The following is an 18,508-nucleotide window of genomic DNA, read 5'->3' as shown; positions in this document are numbered from 1 at the left end:
TCCATTAAATTTTTTTTGTCGATTCGAATTTACTTCTGTGTCTATACTTTTTTGTATGGACATTTTTCAGCATTTTCCCATATATTTTGTTATAATGTATGAACTTTTTGAACGTGCCGATTTCCATCCACCTTCCCCACGGAATATGTCAAATCGGGGATAAGGGGACCTGAAATTAAGATGCCTCTGGCCCTGTCATTATTTTATCACTGGGCCCCACGTCTGGTAAGGGCGGCCCCGCCGTGTAGTAAAAAATTATGAATTCGGGGCTTTTGACATTCGCTGTTCTAAACTAACAAGCATATTCCACATTAATATTCTTTTGATTTAAAGGAATTATGCAGTTGAACCCCGCTTATAATGAAATCGGGCAGTACGAAAGATCGGTTAAGGAAAAAAAAACACATTGCGTTAGTGAATCTACAATACCAAAATAACGCTTATAGCGAATTGCTGTACTTATGAATGCCAGATCTAACGAAGTTTTTGGCAAGAATTGCTTTTTTTTCACAGGATTAAGTTCCATAAAATTCAAAGTTCTCTATCAGAAACAAAGTCCAAATATGAATACTGTACTGAAAAAGGCTATGAGGTGTGATCTGTAAGCAAAATCTCTCACAATAGGTAGCGCTTTCTATAGATTGGTTCTCTTTGCCCCTAAGAATAAAGAAAGATCGGCATACCCACGGTTTCATTTATGTCAGCCTTTCTCAGTCTTAACAAACACCAGGACCATTAAAATGTCTGTAATAATTCAATGGACCACTTAAGCAGCGGTTCTAAACTTCAGTCACCCATAGTGCCCATGCGTCAGTCGTCGTCCTTTATCTCTGCGGCCCTCCAGAATATCCTGCAAAAGAACCATGTCAAAGCACTGAACAGGCAAACATCAATATCCACAGCTCTCTTCTAACAAAGGTTGGTGGCAACGCTTCTAGGAGCCACGATGCACACTTTTGAGAACCACCGATTTACAGTATAGGATCTAGTATTTCGTTCGAACCTATGTGAATGCCGTAAATATTTGGAGCACACGTGGATAATGTTCATTTTAATTAAGTTAAATTTTCAAGTCCGAGAACCACCTACTAGCGCTTAGACTAACCCTACCTGCACCTCGTACACATTCCTCTACGGAATTTCTACCGGATCATTGCATGCCAGAGAGTGTGTGTGGCTCCTAACGTATTTATGTTGTCGGAGTTATGCTTGTTTCGTGTTCTTGCTGGAGTGGCCATCTGTCATTCATATTTTGAAGTGAAGATGGAAAATTTGCTTGAATTCTCGTGATATGTAATTAACGTGTTGAAAGTCTACCTGCACTTTTTCAAATGGAAGGTCGTCTCGCATTCACTTCTCGAAGTTGCAAAACCGCAGAAAACCAACTTCAGCCGACCATCACTGAGCTGCCAACGGGATTCGAGCCTGGATTCTCGCGATGGCAGTCCAGCACGATGCCCACACGACCCACAGCGGCTTTGAGGACCACCTGTCCCATCATCGTGTCGAGTCCGTGGTCGAGAAACGCTGCTTTCAGCGGATTCCTCTCATTAAACTCGAATATTTGTCATGTGTCGGTTATAAAAAATATCAGATATTGTAAATGTTTCTTTTCTTTCCCGTGCGACTTCGTTATATCCAAACTCGACTGTATTATGTAAGTACTATGTAAGAAATTAGAAATGTGTGCCTTCCCTTATGAGTAATAATTGTTGAAATATCCCGGGAAATCGAAGGGATTGAGAAAAAAAAGAAATAGAAATGGATTTTCTCTCCTACTCTATGACACGTTAAATTCTGAGGATATTCTAGGTTTCTACTAACTTAGAGAGATAGTAATGATCAACCACTACCTCTCCTAACTAGACTCACTGACTGCCACCTTGCAATCCAGTGGTTAGGGAGCTAGTTTCTGGCTATGCAGGTTTGGCTTCGAATCCCGGTTCGGCCATGGATGTCTACTAACATTAACAAATTCCATGTATAGATCTCGGGAATACGTGAACACCACGTTATTTAAAGAAAAATAATTTCGAAGCATAACTAAATCACAGTAGAGTAGGAAAAAGTGTGCGTATTTCGTGGGAAAAGAATAAAAAATCATAGCAAAAAAAACAATGTTTTTTTTTCCTTTACCGCAAGTGGACAACAACAGATGGTCATCGGCGAGATATTATATGTAGCGAGGATGACGTGGGACGAGCACCGGCCGTTACAATGTGCTCTTCTCATGCTCTGGTGCCCTTGGCAGTATGTCATTGAGACGGTATGCCCCAGAATTTTTACGGTTGAAAACATTGCTCACCACCACCAGAAAAAAATAAAATAAAGGTTAAAACATATCTGTGTTTTTTGCTCTGCCTCTTCCATCCACGCTTACCTACATTTGCAGGAAAAGCTTTGAAAAAAAAAAAAAACTACTACAGTCAAACCTCGTTAATGAGTCACTCTTGGAAGAGCAAAAATATGACTTAACAAGCGGAGTGACTCGTTAAACGGAGTAATCCATAGCTGTGCCAATTCCTGCCTGAGGACAATTGGAACTTCCAAAAGGTGACGCGGTAAGCGGAGTGGCGTGTTAACCGGGTGACGCACTAATGAGGTTTGACTGTATATAGAGAGAAAGAGAATTTTTTTCAACTTTTCCAAAAAGTGAATTACAAATTGGTATTTGAAAATGCACATTGAAATTTATTCTCAGAAAGGGAAAGAATTTAATGTGAAATTTTATTGTTTTGTGATAGTTTTCATCTAATAACGAATCGAATTCTTCGTAATTCCTACTTTATTTTTTCAATCGAAACCCTGATCTTTCGTGCTTGGGACCAGTATTTTCCTAAAATATGGCGTTTCGTTCTATAATATAGCAATGAAATATAATGAGATAGATTCCCTACTTTTTGTGGATTAAACGAAAGGTAAGCTTTCTTGCCTCGCAATGCTTTTCCCTGTTTCAAATAGCATCGCACACACACACTCGTGTTTGTTTGTCTATCCTCACGCCACCACTCATTTTTAAAAAACGATATCCTGTTATCCTTGATATAGGATGAGTATGAGTATTCGTGGTGAGTTTGGCTTAGAATCCCGATAGCCAAATATTTCAGCAATTTATATTCAGCTATAGATAAAACCAATTTCAAAATTAATTTCATTGCAATAAAAATATGTCCCAATTTTTTTTGATTAAATTTTATTAATTTAGTAAAGGGATGGTAGTTCAAGGAACGGTTCGATTTGCTTATTGCTATGACGTGGGTACGAAACATTCAGTTTTGTGGTACTGGGTACTTATTATAATGTATATGGCATTCGCTTTTAATGAATATGTCCCATTTTTTTATGTGATGCTTACTTTGATTTACCATAAAGAAATCAGCGCATCCTCGCGCCTGTTCTCAGCCACCTCGTTGGGAATTTTGCCTGTTGTGGCGTTGTATTTGCATTTGTATTTGTATCTCGAAGATCGCAGACTGAAAGAGCATCCAAGTTTGACTCCCAGTGGAGGCAAAAAACTTTCCAAAGTTAATCTAGGCACTAATATCCAAGAAATCTTTCTTTGATTAATTCACAATCTTTGTTTAAATCGGGAATGGAGATTATTTGCGAATTATACGATAACGAATATGATTACAAATACAGTGGATCCCGCTTACAACATTTTTCACAAAACCGTCATGGAGAAACGTTGTTAACGGGAAACGCTTTAAACAGGAAATCTCGATGAGTATTAGTAATAGTTTGGACAGACCAGAATAAATCCTACTAAGCGGGAACGTTATAAATGGGATCCACTATACTCATTTCTCATATTTGTCGTGTTCAACTTTTTTTCATGGAAATACATTTTATGCTGCTGCAAACTTACTGTAACGCTTTATTTAGCTAAGGATTATTTATATGCGATTTTGTCGACAATCGGGAGCATTTTTTCGTGAGAACTGCACAATTTACCTAACTTTTCTTGCTAAAATATGGTCACCCCCAATCATAATTAAATAACTTCATGCATAGTATTTGATTGCATTTGATTATATTTACCACAACTGAAAAGTCTGCAACCTCGGTTATAACGACAAAATTTTGTGGAAGCTTCGATGTCCTAAAAATCTAGTTTGACTGTAAAATGTTTATAGAAAGGAAGATTCATACTAGTGGAAAATTTGTCGGAGGTTCAATGAATATAGTTGTTACCGTAAATATGATAAATCCAGTTATTATGGGTTACCACCGAGCATTTTGGTAAGTTTAATAAATTTTCCTAATCTTATTTTCACCGGCGATTATTCATAGTACCCAAGCGTTGTTGGTAAATTTAATAATTACTAATAAAAATATCACTTTTATCGGCGGTTATGCATAATACCCAAGTGGCACATCGTTGGTACACATGATAAACCATGCTGTATGATATACTATATATGAAAATTCATACGTGTATCATTATATCGGGGTCCGACTGTATTAGTCATACACACTAGACTGATTTGGATTTTTTTTTCATATTTTCAAATTCGCCAATTGCACTAGGATAGGGGTTCTCAAACTGGGTGCTGCGGATAAACAAAAGCAAAAAATACCAAGTATTTATCAAATTTACCAACGACGCTTGGGTATTGTGCATAATCTCCGATAAAAGTAATAAATTTATCAAACTTGCCAAGACGATTGGTAAGTATACGTAATTACCTATTATTATGTATAATAACCAATTTATCATATTTTTATCGTGTCATAGTCATCGCATAAAAGCAGCTAACGCTAATCTTTGTTCGCTGTTGATTATGCAGAAACAAATATCGAAACCAGTGTTTCGTGCAGCTTCTATATGGAAAGAATGCGTAGAATCGGCAGCAAATCGCCACGCGAAAGCACCACGCTGTGCACTTTTTTTTCTTTTCATTCTTAAGATGGGTGAGAGAAAAGGGCTATTAGTCTAATCACCTTCGTGAATATGCGCGTGATGTGATTATGCCATCGTCCGTCCTCTATCTTTCATTCTCTGATCACTGAATATAAGATGAAGGAAATTTTGACAATCTCGTAAGGTGTCTTCTCATAATTTATACGCATTTCACCTCTAAATTGTCACGAAATGTTAACGGAATATGAAACAAAGTATTTCTTTCACTGAAGCACTTACCTTTTTTTTTTTCGCCTCAAGAGCCTGTCTAGCGGTCGTTTATTACTCGCTGGAATTGAAGGATTAGATGTCACGAACATGTTGAAAAAAAAAGTGTGTCGAACCTTGGAAATCTTACGACCATAAATCCGTTATTGACCGTTATCATGCCTTCTTTTTTCATCAGTATTATATTATATGGCCTCTGGATATGCATCACGAACATTATAAATAAAGGAGATTGTTTCTGAATAGAAACGAGAAGAAAATTAAGACGAGAAACCACTTTGGAAACGTTTGATAAGCACGAGAAAATAACGTTTACGATTTTTCTTTTTGAGTTATTTTCTCGTACAAAAAAAATTATCATTCAATGGAGCTCTTTTTTGAATTGATTTTGAGAATGAAGCGTTGTTATCAATTAATTCCGAAATATTTAGATATCATCGCAAATTTTTATAGTTATTAATCGAGTTACAACGTTTGATTTAAGTGCATGAATTCTGATTAACCATCAGAAATTCAAGTAGATTCAGTTCAGAACAATATGATGGCTACACCAGAACAACATTACTTGACCGCAACATGTAATATACGTGTAGGTTCCTAATACGGGACAAACATTCAATTCAGAAGGTTTGTTAGTCCATCTGTTCTCGTGTCTTCTAGCGATGGGTCCAGACCATTTTAAACGTTTTATTCTCTTCATAACATTATAGAGCAAACCCTTTCTGGGCTTCTAGTTCGAGTCATTCGTTTGTTGTCTCATCTTGCAATGCCTGGCATACATATTTTCATGTTTCTTCGTACTGCGTTCAGTATTTGTAATATTTACACGAGAAAATAATGTTAAAGTCGTCTATTGAAGCTTTCTCGCACAGAATAAGCATCATTCATATGAGCATCACTTATTTCATTTCATTCAAAGAACAAATAATTGGTGAGATGGAAAAAAATCCAATATTCCTGTGTACTACACTCATGCTCAAAAGTTAAGCAGCAAACTGATAATTCTCCATTGTAACGGTATGATGATCTGGACAGAAATCGCTATTGACATCCGCATTTACCTTAATGTCTCCGCTAGAGGTAAGATTCAGAAACAGTTAGTGCATTATCGAGATGACATCCTTGAGCATATGCTCGCACCATTTCTCTCTGTCACGGGTCCTGATGATGCCACGTTTATGAACGATAATGTGAAAGTCAACACAGTTTGTGTTGTCGAGCTTTACGTTCAGTCTGAAACGCTGACTCGTATGGAACAGCATATTCTTTTGACTCGAACCTAATAGAAAATTATTAGACATCCATGGGAAACGTTCAACTGCTATCCATGACCCTTCCCAAAGCCTCAGTGAGTTGCGAACGTGTCTTTGACTTAAATGGACCCTGACACAGCAAAACGCCATTGGTAATCTTATTATTGGTATGGTAATATAATTGGTAATTGGTATATAATCGACGTTTTCGAGCCTGTGCATCCAGCATAGGTGGTCATATTCCACATTGGCTGACCTTCTCTATTGAACTTTTTGTGGCTAAATCTAATATTGTTATTTTCTACGACAGTTATTAAATTTGAATTTTTTATTCTCTTTATAATTCCACCAGGGAGTGTCGTTTGCTTCTGTCATCCTATGATCTGTGTAATCTCTAATAAAAAAGAATTGAAACATTTGCTTTTATAATAATTTTAGATTTTGTTGCTTAAATTTTCATCATTAGTGTAGTATCTTAGCGAGATATTAATTATTATTAGATATATAAAATTCAGGCGAGAAACCAGTCCAGATATTCTTGAGATACACGAGAAAGCAATGTATAATATTACAAGATAATAATGTATATATAGTAATTTACAGCTCCATACCCTTTCCGCGACAAAGAGAAAGATCACTAAACCCTCTGCATATACATGTCATATCCTTTTTTAATAGACTTTCTTCCAATTTTCAGCAAGTGCTAAGTAAGGAGTGTAAGTGTGTATAAATGTTTCATTTAGTAATCCACTTTGCAAAATATCTGGATTACTTAATGATAAAATAAGAAGCTTTAAAAGCTTTCCACGGAACGATAAAAATCCCTAAACACCCTTTTAAATGCAGTGTCTTTTTTAGGAACTAGGCTTCCTTCTGATTTTCAGCAAATGCGAACTAAGGGGTATAGGGAAAAAGTGTTCCACTGAGAAATCAACTTTAAAAATATCTGGCATTGTCAATGCTAAAATAAGAAGTCTTTTATGCCGCTTAAAAGGTTGAGAACGCAATATATCTCGTCAATGATGTCAAGGGTTAAGGTGGAACGACATTTTGTATTTTAAAATCTTACCGTTTCTGCGAAAAGTACTCAATCCAATGCTAATTCTCCCGTTCATTCGAGACATTGCCTATAGTTCGTCGTAATTAAACGTAGATTTGTAATTCCAGTTGTGTTATTGAACAAAATATTTTCAAGGAAAAAAAAAGAGTGGAAGCTTTCCTTTTCTGCAGATTCATTTTCAAACACACGTTAATGCAATACATGGCAGCCCTATTTTTCTCATCATTCCTTCAAATTCATCTACATTATTGTTTATAATAACAATGTCATCGGCAGAACCCCCATAAATACGGTCGAGAAACTCCCCATTTACTTCAATTCCATTTTTATGGATTTTTTTTTTTTTTTGGAATTTTTTATGGAATTTCTTCCTTTTATCCAACTCTTAGAATACTTCTGATACAGTAATATTTGATTACTTCTAATACAGTAATAGAATAATTATTTGAATACTTCTAATACAGTAATAGAATAATTATTTGAATACTTCTAATACAGTAATAGAATAATTATTTGAATACTTCTAATACAGTAATAGAATAATTATTTGAATACTTCTAATACAATAATAGTATAAATATTCTGCTACTGCTATAGTAGTAGAATACTTCTATAGCAGTAAATAACTTTGGTAAAAACATCACCCCGTCTTCTTTTCTAAGTTCAGAGTTTTTACTTACCCTTCATGAATAAAAATTTATATAAAAATAAGTAAACGCGAGAGAAATTAGTTAATTATTCTTCCTAAGGACGTAATAGAGCTTATATAAGAGCTCTTTTTTTTTCTCATTCAGGGTAATGAAGTGAAGAGAAATATCGTCGAGGAGATTCGAGATATTCTGTTTTTCTTTTCAGGCCGGACAAGTATTTATCAGCAGAGCGTAGCTAAAAGACCGCTCTATGGAGCGGATGTTCTTTCACGTACACCTCCAATTAGAGCAGTTTAACGCTCTCAGTCCCCATCACTTTCTCTTCTTAGTGTTTTGTTCCTTTCCTATTTCTTTCAATGAGAACTTGTGAATTATTGTTTTTTCTTTTCTTTTCTCTTTTTTTTTTGTTTCTGAACGGAAAATGAGCTATTAATGGAATTCTTTTTTCCTCCCCTTATTTCTTGCTTCATTCTCTTGTTTCATTCGAAAGAAATATTTCCACGCAATTCGGACAATACAGGATCGCATATCGTAGTCGTAGTGTGTGCGTTATAGCCACAGGAAATGAGTCCGTCTTCCGGTGAATATGAATAAGGGTTTTTGGACATTGTATGATTCAGTTTTGTGTGTGTGTTTTGCACTTACAAATTACCGTATTTCGTGTAGCGAAATGCATTCTAAACTATTTAATAAGAATTTACCATCCGTACTAAAACTGCTTCCGTAACTCAAAAGATATTTCTCGACTATTCGCATGGCTTTGATAATACATATATATATATTTTTTTTTGTAATTTTAACATTCCATTTACACGTGATTTGAAGTATTTTATTAGTTCTTATATAAAATTCTCTTATGTATGAAGTAACAAGTAACTGAATCTTCTCTTCGAGTGAGGAATGTAGATAAAGTTTTTTTATGAATAAAAAAATTGATGATGTTTTTTTGTAATATTTCATGCTTGAAAACTGCATTTTTACTTTCATATATTGAGCTTGGTTTTATAAAACAGTTACTGCATTCTAAAACAAGTTCTTGTGGCCATTAGATACAGTTTCCAACCATGCGTTAAACACGCGAAAGTTCGATAAATTTAATATCTACATCTTATCATTTCAGACACTCTCTCAACCATCCTAACTGGAACCAAGGGTTAGCCTTTAAAATAAAAATCTGGTTGAGCCAAATATAATTACGTACTATATCAAATCTGTTTAGTACTTCGCAGAGGAAATAACGTAATACAAGGATACTAACTCATGGATCAGGCAAATGAATCTCAATAAAAAAAAATTAAGAGGTAATATTTTTTTTATTGCGAGTTGAGACTGGCATACTACGCTTGCTACTTTTTAACCATGCATGCACTTTTGAGAAAAAATTGAGGAAATTTTATGGGAGAACAACGCTAAATGAGAAAAACCCGTTTTACCCACATTTAACGCTGTTCTTTCCAAAATTTTCTCCGTTTTTCGAATTCCAATATCTCTGTGAATATTGCACTTAGATACAAGGAATTTTTTATGTTGGTCTGAGAAGATACAGGGCAACAACTTTCTAATTGGAAGTTAGAGAACAGGGGGAACGTATAAAGATTTAGATTTTTTATTTTGTTACACATTGTATTTTAACTCTCAAAATTGGTACAGGGTAATTTTTGAGCACCTGTTGAGCATTTTTTAAACTGTAATCAAACCTCTACGACGGACGGTTGATAAGATAAAGGCCGTGCTAGCACTTACAGGACACCCTGTATATTACCAATATTGCATATTACATTCTTACTATTCTTTTTTTGTTGTTATTATTTGTTGTTATTAACAAACTATTGTTGTTGCGTTGCAATATGTATATGCATGTAGATATGTGCAATATATACATTAAAGTTACCCGACATGATCCTGCTCCCCATGAGAGTAATGGATAAAACTGTCAAATTTTGCTATTAGTGCCAGAAGCATGTACAGTATGAAAGAAAAAACTATATAAATAGTGTCTACTTTCATAGTTGTCCAATGGCTATTTCTTGAACCAACTTTTAATTGAATTCTTTCCGAGCTCACCTCAGCATAATATCCGGAAAATAACTGTTTCCTTGATATCTCTGGCTGAGAAAGAAGCCATCTATATCTCTTTTAATTGAAAGTTAGAAGTCATGGAGACAGTATAAAAACTTAAATTTTATAACTTTTTTTTCATTTGAACGTCATTTGAGATAATGGATGACATCATACGAAGCATTTTTTTCTCATCGAAAGTTGTCCCTAAAACCAACGGTTCAGGAAATAGCCTTTGAACAACGATAAACGTGAACACCCTGTATACACACATAATAATCAGTCTTTACCGTATTTTTATATTTACGTGTATACGTGATATATGCACTTATTTTATAAGTAATGTTATTCCATTTTTTCAGTCTGTGATGGCTAGACACGCGCACCACTTCCGAAACCAAGGAATAGACTGTCAAAGTTGCCCACCAGGTGAAGGCGTAGTGCATAGGTGCAATCGGCATCACGACACCGAGTGCCGGACTTGCCAACCGGACTATTATTCGAGCCATCACTCCAGTCGACGACCGTGTTACCCATGTTCAAGGTGTGGCTCTGGACTCTACGTAGCACACGAGTGCACTCCTACCAGAGACACTGTGTGCGATTCTTGTCACACTTACAAAGGGCCGCACAACGAGGACTTTCGTAAAAAGTGTATTGTGCCATTAACGGGACTCCCTTTCGAGCGAATTGACGGCAGCGACTACGAAAATCTGTCGCAACACCACAGCAAAAGTGAGTTTCAAACATTTTAGAGAAAATTCAACCTTTATAACCCAACCCCCTAATATTTTCAGGTGGTTTCCATATATTCTTCACTCTGCATTTTAAAAGCTCACTAGCTATAATACCCGGGTCTGCCCGGGTTCTCTTCAACTACTGGGATGATTGAAAAATAGACAAACCATTATAAAAGAATAAACTATAATACCGGTATCATTAAAGAAATGACAAACCATTGTAAAGGTATATGCATGTCTGAAATGCATGGCTAGGGATCCACGGAAACCACAGTAATCACTCCGAAAGTGACCTGTTGAGGCTCAGGAACCGTTGTTTCAGTTTTTTGCCCATTTGGGGCATTTGCCCAGCTCTGACGGACTTTTAAAGTAGCTTATCGTTTAAGTCGAGTATATATGCAAAATTTGGTGACGTAGATCTAAAATTGTAGATTTGTATAGAGAACTCACAAACACACACACACAGAGAGAGAGAGAGAGAGAGAGAAAATCAATTTCATATTGTATAGATTTATGTGTAATCGGAAGAGGAATTGAAAACATTTTGAATTCCAACATATTGGAATTCTAAACATAAAAAGACAGTCACAATACATACCGAACAAAATATGTCCTTCGACGATTGCACACATTATGTATAAAAGGTCATAATTTTTCTTCTCCCTTGGAGCAGGGGTTTTAAACTTTTCAGGCATTGGGGACGAAAAAAAATTTCCATGAAGCCCGAGGGCCAACAAGTCAACTCCGGTATCTAGGTTCACATAGTGTCAGATAGTGTCACCAGATTTCCTTAAATCTGGATATATTTTTCACTAATTTAAAAAATATTTTTCATTCATTCTAAAAATATTTTTCATTCATTCTAAAAATATTTTTCATTAATTCTAAAAATATTTTTCATTAATTCTAAAAATATTTTTCATTAATTCTAAAAATATTTTTCAAATTCTGAAAATATTTTTCAAATTCTGAAAACATTTTTCTGTAATATTATGAATTGCGAGAGAAATACTATTTTTTCACGTGTTCTGAAATTATTTCTTTCTCATTAATTCTAAAATTATTTCTCATTCTGAAATGGTTTCTCATTAATTCCAACATAATTTTCCCCATTCGTTTCAAAATGTTATATAAAAGTGAATTGTAATAATTCTCCCACTAATTTTTGTATTAAATTTTTTCTCATTGAGGTTTTTCTTTCTCAAGAATATGCATAAATTCTGTAACTTATTAGTAAGAATTTTCATCGGCGGGACACTGCAAAAATCTTCGAGGGCCACATGCATTTGCCGTGCCTCAGAAGGATTCGGTAGTTAAAAATCGAACGAAAACGAATCATTTATCCAGACATTGTTTTCTCTACGGCACTTCATCATTGGTAGGAAGTGTTAATCCCGTACAACCAGCGTTTAGAATACTTAGAAAGAGCAAAGATTAACTATAGCATTGAGGAAAATAAGTCATAAACATAATCGCATGAAACTACAGATAGGCAAGGAAAGACTAGTTTCGTCAATGGTGCGAAGGAGCCAACCTTCAGAGAGCGTGTTTATTTACATTTCGGCACTTCCTGTCCTCGAATTCTTAATGGTTTGGGTTGGGAAAAGCAAGAAGTTCACTCTCATTCCTAATTCTGTGTCAACCCCAGTTCGAAGCACTCTCCTAGAAAAGACGTGATGGGTAACATCAATTAGTTGTAACCTTCGCAAGCCCTAATGTGAAGACGGACAGAGAGAAAGTGCACCCCCCTCTCTTTCGTAATAGAATTATCAATTATAGAGTTGTCAACCCTTTGCACAGGAAACCAAAGCAAACTACTGCTGCTGATGTATGTATTCGCAAGCAGAGCTGGTGGTAAATTGATGAATCCGTGTTAACGTTGAAGATAAGTAAATTAAAGAGTCCATTAAATTTCTTTGCGGGGGGTTTTATCCTCCCTTCGAATTCGAGAGTTGACTCCACCTAGAAATCTGTTTACTTTGAATTAATGACTACACGTGAGACGAGAATGCATCGTACACGTATTCTATTCGTCCGATGTTTCCATCGACTGGGAAGAACCATCGCAAAGCCAGATAGATGACCCTACACAGTATATTAGTATAGAATGCATTTCTTCGAATTCATTGAATTATGTTGCATTTAGAAAAAGCAATTATAAAAAAATAAATAATTATTTTTCTGTGACTGATGTGATGATACGAAAAATTTCGGAACGAGTTCGTGCCATGTTTACTTTATAGTTTGGTCAACGCATTGGACGTGGCGTCACGTCGTGGTACTCCCCTGGTATATTTCTTAGAACTCTTTTTTTTTCCCATCAGCAAAGTTCCAAAATAATGCATGAAAATCCATTAACGAAAAGCATTCGCCCTTGAAATTTATAATAGCTGCTTCTAACACGCTGAAAATCCACCTTTAACAGCGAAGAGCTCTTAATAATTCAAGGCGTAATTATAAGGAACTTGGAATCACTGACTGAACAAAACAAAAAATGTGGAAATAAATAGTCTGCTGAAACAAGTGAATCTCATGGGACCATGAGATGCGAAAATGTCCATCTGTTTTTAAATTTTTATAGCCTGACAGAAGAATGGTTAGCTTTGTAGCCTTTGGCCGTGAAAGTCTAGATTTGAATTCCTGTTCGGCCTAAATACAGTCGAATCCCGTTATAACGAACCTTACACCCTTGGCATCATCACCTTACACATCCTCGCGCCATTAAAACATAAAATTAAACTCTTGTTTATATTGGATTGTATTTACGTGAAAAGCCTTAAATTTATCCTCGATCGTGCGTGTTCAGTGTTTTATATAAACATCCATAATGGAAAATAGTAGCCGATGCACGTATTTATGTAATGTATAATATATTCTAACAATGCAGATTTAGAAGAAAAAAAAACAACAGCATAAATTTGGTAGCACGTGGTTACGGTGTTGCTTCTAGATATAACGACAATCCCTTCTACAAACGATATTTTTTCTTTGTGGATGATGTTTTCTTTCAACGATGAAGAGCCGTAGAGAAAACAATGTCAGAATAAATGATTCGATTCTGTTTTCTTTTTGTTCTTTTTTTGGGGGTGGGGGGGCTTGACGAAAATGAATGACATTACCCAATAATCCCTGAGATTATACGTATCGCATGGGAGTTCTATGGCAGAGGTCTTTAACGTACACCGGCGGACCACGTGGCCCTTTTCTGGCCCTTTTTGCAGTGTCCCACCAATGGCTTACACTTAACTCATGGAAATGTTTGAAAAAGGAAAAACTTGATGAAGAAATGTAATCCAGAACTGATGAAAGAAACAATTTCAAGTTAAATTTTAGAAAACATTTCGGAACTAATGAGAGAAATTATTTTGTAATTTTTGAGAAATTATTTTGTAATTTTTGAGAAATTATTTTGTAATTTTTGAGAAATTATTTTGTAATTTTTGAGAAATTATTTTGTAATTTTTGAATCATTTTAGAATTAATAAGAAATCATTTTAGAATTAATACGAAATCATTTTAGAATTAATAAGAAATCATTTCAGAATTAATGAAATAAATAATTTTGGATAATTCTCGATAATTTGATAATTTCTCGTTGATGAAAAATATTTCCAGTGCATCGTTATATCGAGGTTTCACTGTATTATTTTTGACTAGTGAGGATAAAAGTTATATCAATGGTGATTATACAATAGGAAACATTGATTTGGACTGACTGTTTCACTTCACGGAATGATTCCTTTATCGAATTTTTGAAGCAATTTTTCACGGAATTATCTATCGTTCAGATCTAGTAGGAGGTAGAACTTTTTTTAGGAAGCTTAGGAAAAAATCACTGTTTTATTCAATCTTTTAATTAATAAAAAAAAGTAACGATGTTTTTGTTTTTTCATTTAAAACTTGATGATACCGGTTCAAAAAAAACCCTTCATTTATTGAGAAAGATAATAAAGTATATTGCGACTACATTCAACTTATTACCTATTATAATTAATATTTTTGGCACGTACGCATGTTATAAATGTCTCATTATTTGCGTGAACGTCTAGTACCTCTCGGCTGATTTCCGGAAAAAAAATTCACCTCAGAAGGTAATGGTGGCACCAGCATGTAATCGTAGACTATAATATGTACAGTGTATACAGTGCATGTGCGCAACTGAGGAGGAGGAGGAGGAGGAGGAGGAGAAAGAAGAGTGATAATATATATTTTTTTTCTCCCCTTCCCACGGTAAACATCTGTTCTCTTTTCGCTTTCTGTTTTCTTTGTCCTCCCACTTTCTTAGGAATATTTTTGGTTGAAGACAAGTTTTTCTTGTTATTATTTGTTCGACCTTGTTCCCTTGTTGGAATAGCTCCCTACTTGAAGGAGAGATAACAAAACCCCATAAATGTTGCATTCCGCAAGCACTGTCATCGCAATATGTGGCTATATTTCAGCTCTACTCTCTTGTCAAACACTTTTAATCTATATTCTCTATATGTAGAAAGTTCTACTGATGAACTTGATGTGATGAAACTATCATTGACTTGAAATTATCATTGACTTGAAATTATCATTGACTTGAAATTATCATTGGCGAAATTATCATATCACTTGACATGATCATTGACGAAATTATCATTGACTTGACGTGATCATTGACGAAATTATCATATCACTTGACATGATCATTGACGAAATTATCATATCACTAGACATGATCATTGACGAAATTATCATATCACTTGACATGATCATTGACGAAATTATCATATCACTTGACATGACCATTGACGAAATTATCATTGACTTGACGTCATCATTGACTTGAAATTATCATTTTATTTTTGATATATATATATACAGGGTGATTATAAAAAAAACTACCCCGACATATGGGCCCCTAACTATCATACCATTCACAGAAACTGAATGAAATTTTGGCATAAGGTATTTTGATGTATGCGCTCAAGAATGATATGGAAAACGACAGTGTCACTCTGACAGTTACGGTTACAGTGAGAAAATATCAAATGGCAACACCAAGTTTTTTGTATTGGAATGTGATCTCCATTGTGAAAAACCCTAAAACCCTAAATAGCGTTCGAACGGCAACTGTAGCATGAAAATCACCGGCAGTAGATAGGCTAAAAGTGAGGACAACCAATAAGGACAGAGAAGCAGCATAAAATAAAGCATTTTATTGTGTTTCACAAATTTTCCACATGACCTTGTGGAGCGAGGACTAATCAGGCTGGGATCTCAGCCGAACAAACGGTGTGACGAATGAAACGAACATTAATGCTCTGGTGCACGGCAAAGTCCTTTTTCCTTGCCTAGCTCCGGGGATTTTCGTGCTACAGGTGCCATTCCAACGCTATTTAGTGTTTTTCAGTATGGAGATCGCATTCCAATACAAAAAACTTGGTGTTGCCATTTGATATTTTCGAAATTTTCTCACTGTAACCGTAACTGTTAGAATGACACTGTTGTTTTCCATATCATTCTTGAGCGCATACCTCAAAATACCTTATGCCAAAATTTCATTCAGTTTCTGTGAATTGGTATGATAGTTAGGGCCCCTTTTGTCGGGATAGTTTTTTTTATAATCACCCCGTATACGAAAGCACATACACAGAATGATTCTTGAAGCTCAAGTTCTGAAACAAGCATTCTTTTTTGTCACGGGTACAAGGGACACATTAGGCTCTAGCGGCCGATATTGGCTTTAATGAAAAAAAGTGCTGCAGATTATTAACTGAAAACCACGCAAAAAGTGCAACAAGTTTATTATTGACAGCATCACTCAAAATTCCAATGTCTTAATTGGGATTAATCTCACTACAATTAAATCATTGCATTTTTCAACCAGTAGAGAGCACTGTTTTGCTTGGCATGATTAAAAATATGTCTGCCTTCTGGAAATTCGTAAATATCCCTGTTAAGCAAAATCATAGTCGTAAATAATCATCTTATGATGATGAGTATTCCATCGGAAAGGCATGTTTTAAGCATGCCAATCCCAATAGTTTATGATGATTTTCTTTGAATAGTGTCCCGCATGATTTCTTCCATATTCATCATACTTACGAACTTCATTCCGGAATTATGCATAATAATCTGTAAAAGTGATAAATGTAGGAAAATGTTTCAAACTTACTGAGATGATTGGAGATTATGCGTAATAATCGGCAATTATTGATAAACACCGATTTATCACTTTTACCGTAACATGTGTGTAAGGGTAGTGAGAGGAGTCCTTCGGCCACATTTTACAGCTGAACCGTTGATCCTAGAGGCATACTTCCACTTAGAAAAAGTGTCCACAAGTAACGTGTAGACCTCAGATAGGTTATTCATATGGCAAGGGGTTGTATAATTATTAAAATACAAAAACTAACTTTTTACATGGACACCCAGTTCCTCAAAAAACCCTATTAGGAAGTTGTTGCCCTTTTTCTTCCGAGGGCAATAAAAACAAAATCAACATTTCTATAAGTGCAATATATCCAATATCGACGGATATATTTCAATTAAAAAAATCAGAAAAATTGAGAAAGAATAGCATAAATAATGGGAAAAAAACGTTTTCCATTAGTTTTTACGGTTCTTTCTAAACTTTTCTCCGATTTTTGAATTTGCAAATATTGCACTTGGAAGCGTGGAATTTCCTGATTCTTTCCTGATTGGGTTTTTGAGCACATGGTGTCCATATAAAAAGTTAGTTTTTGTATTTTAATAACTATACAACCCCTTTCAATATCAATGACATATCTGAGGTCTACACGTTATTTTGATACTTTTTTTTAGTGAAAGTTGCCTCTAGAACCAACGGTTCGCCAGTAAAATGTGGCCTAGAAACTTTACTTACTACCCTGTATATGAGAATGAGTTGGGGTATGCGTATGGAATAATCTTGTCCTCAACAAGGCTGCAATATCGTGCTAGTCTTGCACCTAGAAGACACGATAAAACACTTTAGCCATTGCAGCTGAAATTCACTCGCATTAAAAGTGGTAAAGAATGCTGCAGAAATGTTTCGTTTTGCTTCTTCTGTGCTGTTTTCGCCAAAAAGAACTCATTCAATGACGCCTAAATATGCCAGTAGAGCCTAAATGCGTCACTTGTGTTCATGCATTCTTTGACAAAAAAAATGGTTTGTTTGATGTATACGTATCAAAGTTTTTGCTATCAGTTCTAAATCACTTTGTATAAAGAGAAATACAGTGAAACCTCCTATGAGTTTGGACATCTGTGTATATTAGACATTTCCCCACATTGGACGGTTTTGAATGAAACCGACCGTAATCCTATAATGTCCTAAGAATGTCCCCAATATTGTATCTCTATACCTTGGATACCTCTCTAGCTTAAACAGATTTCAACGGAACGATAGGTGTCCAACTTATAGATGTTACTATACGGGTTTCTGTCGAGATATGTCTTCTAAATAAGGAGAGCACATACATAACGAATTCCTCTTATCATAAAAAGGGTGAATATTCTTTGATTGTACTAGGCTAGGGTGGCCAGATATCCCGGTTTTTCGCTACCGAATTCACTGTCCCGAAAAGAGCTTTCGTGACGCCTGTTCGTGCAGGTTTTTCCACGCGCAATCAAAGATCCTTGAAATG

The 18,508-nt window shown here is 35.4% G+C and overlaps 1 protein-coding gene across 1 annotated transcript in view; it reads left to right on the top strand.

Moving 5' to 3' along the window:
• The window catches only part of LOC149086411 (uncharacterized), a 68,218-nt gene that overhangs the window by 23,619 nt on the left and 26,091 nt on the right, over positions 1 to 18,508 (top strand). Inside the window, exon 2 of the mRNA XM_089255440.1 lies at positions 10,515 to 10,887. Within this exon, the coding sequence (XP_089111566.1) occupies positions 10,515 to 10,887 (373 nt within the window). The remainder of the gene's footprint in view (positions 1 to 10,514; positions 10,888 to 18,508) is intronic.

The sequence above is a fragment of the Pholcus phalangioides genome, unplaced genomic scaffold (assembly GCF_987345545.1).
Source record: "Pholcus phalangioides strain wild (caught in Gottingen) unplaced genomic scaffold, Ppha-v1.0 ptg000004l_1, whole genome shotgun sequence".
Lineage (NCBI taxonomy): Eukaryota > Metazoa > Arthropoda > Arachnida > Araneae > Pholcidae > Pholcus > Pholcus phalangioides.
Note: the sequence above shows the minus strand (reverse complement) of the source record. Positions and strands in the feature narration are given on the sequence as shown.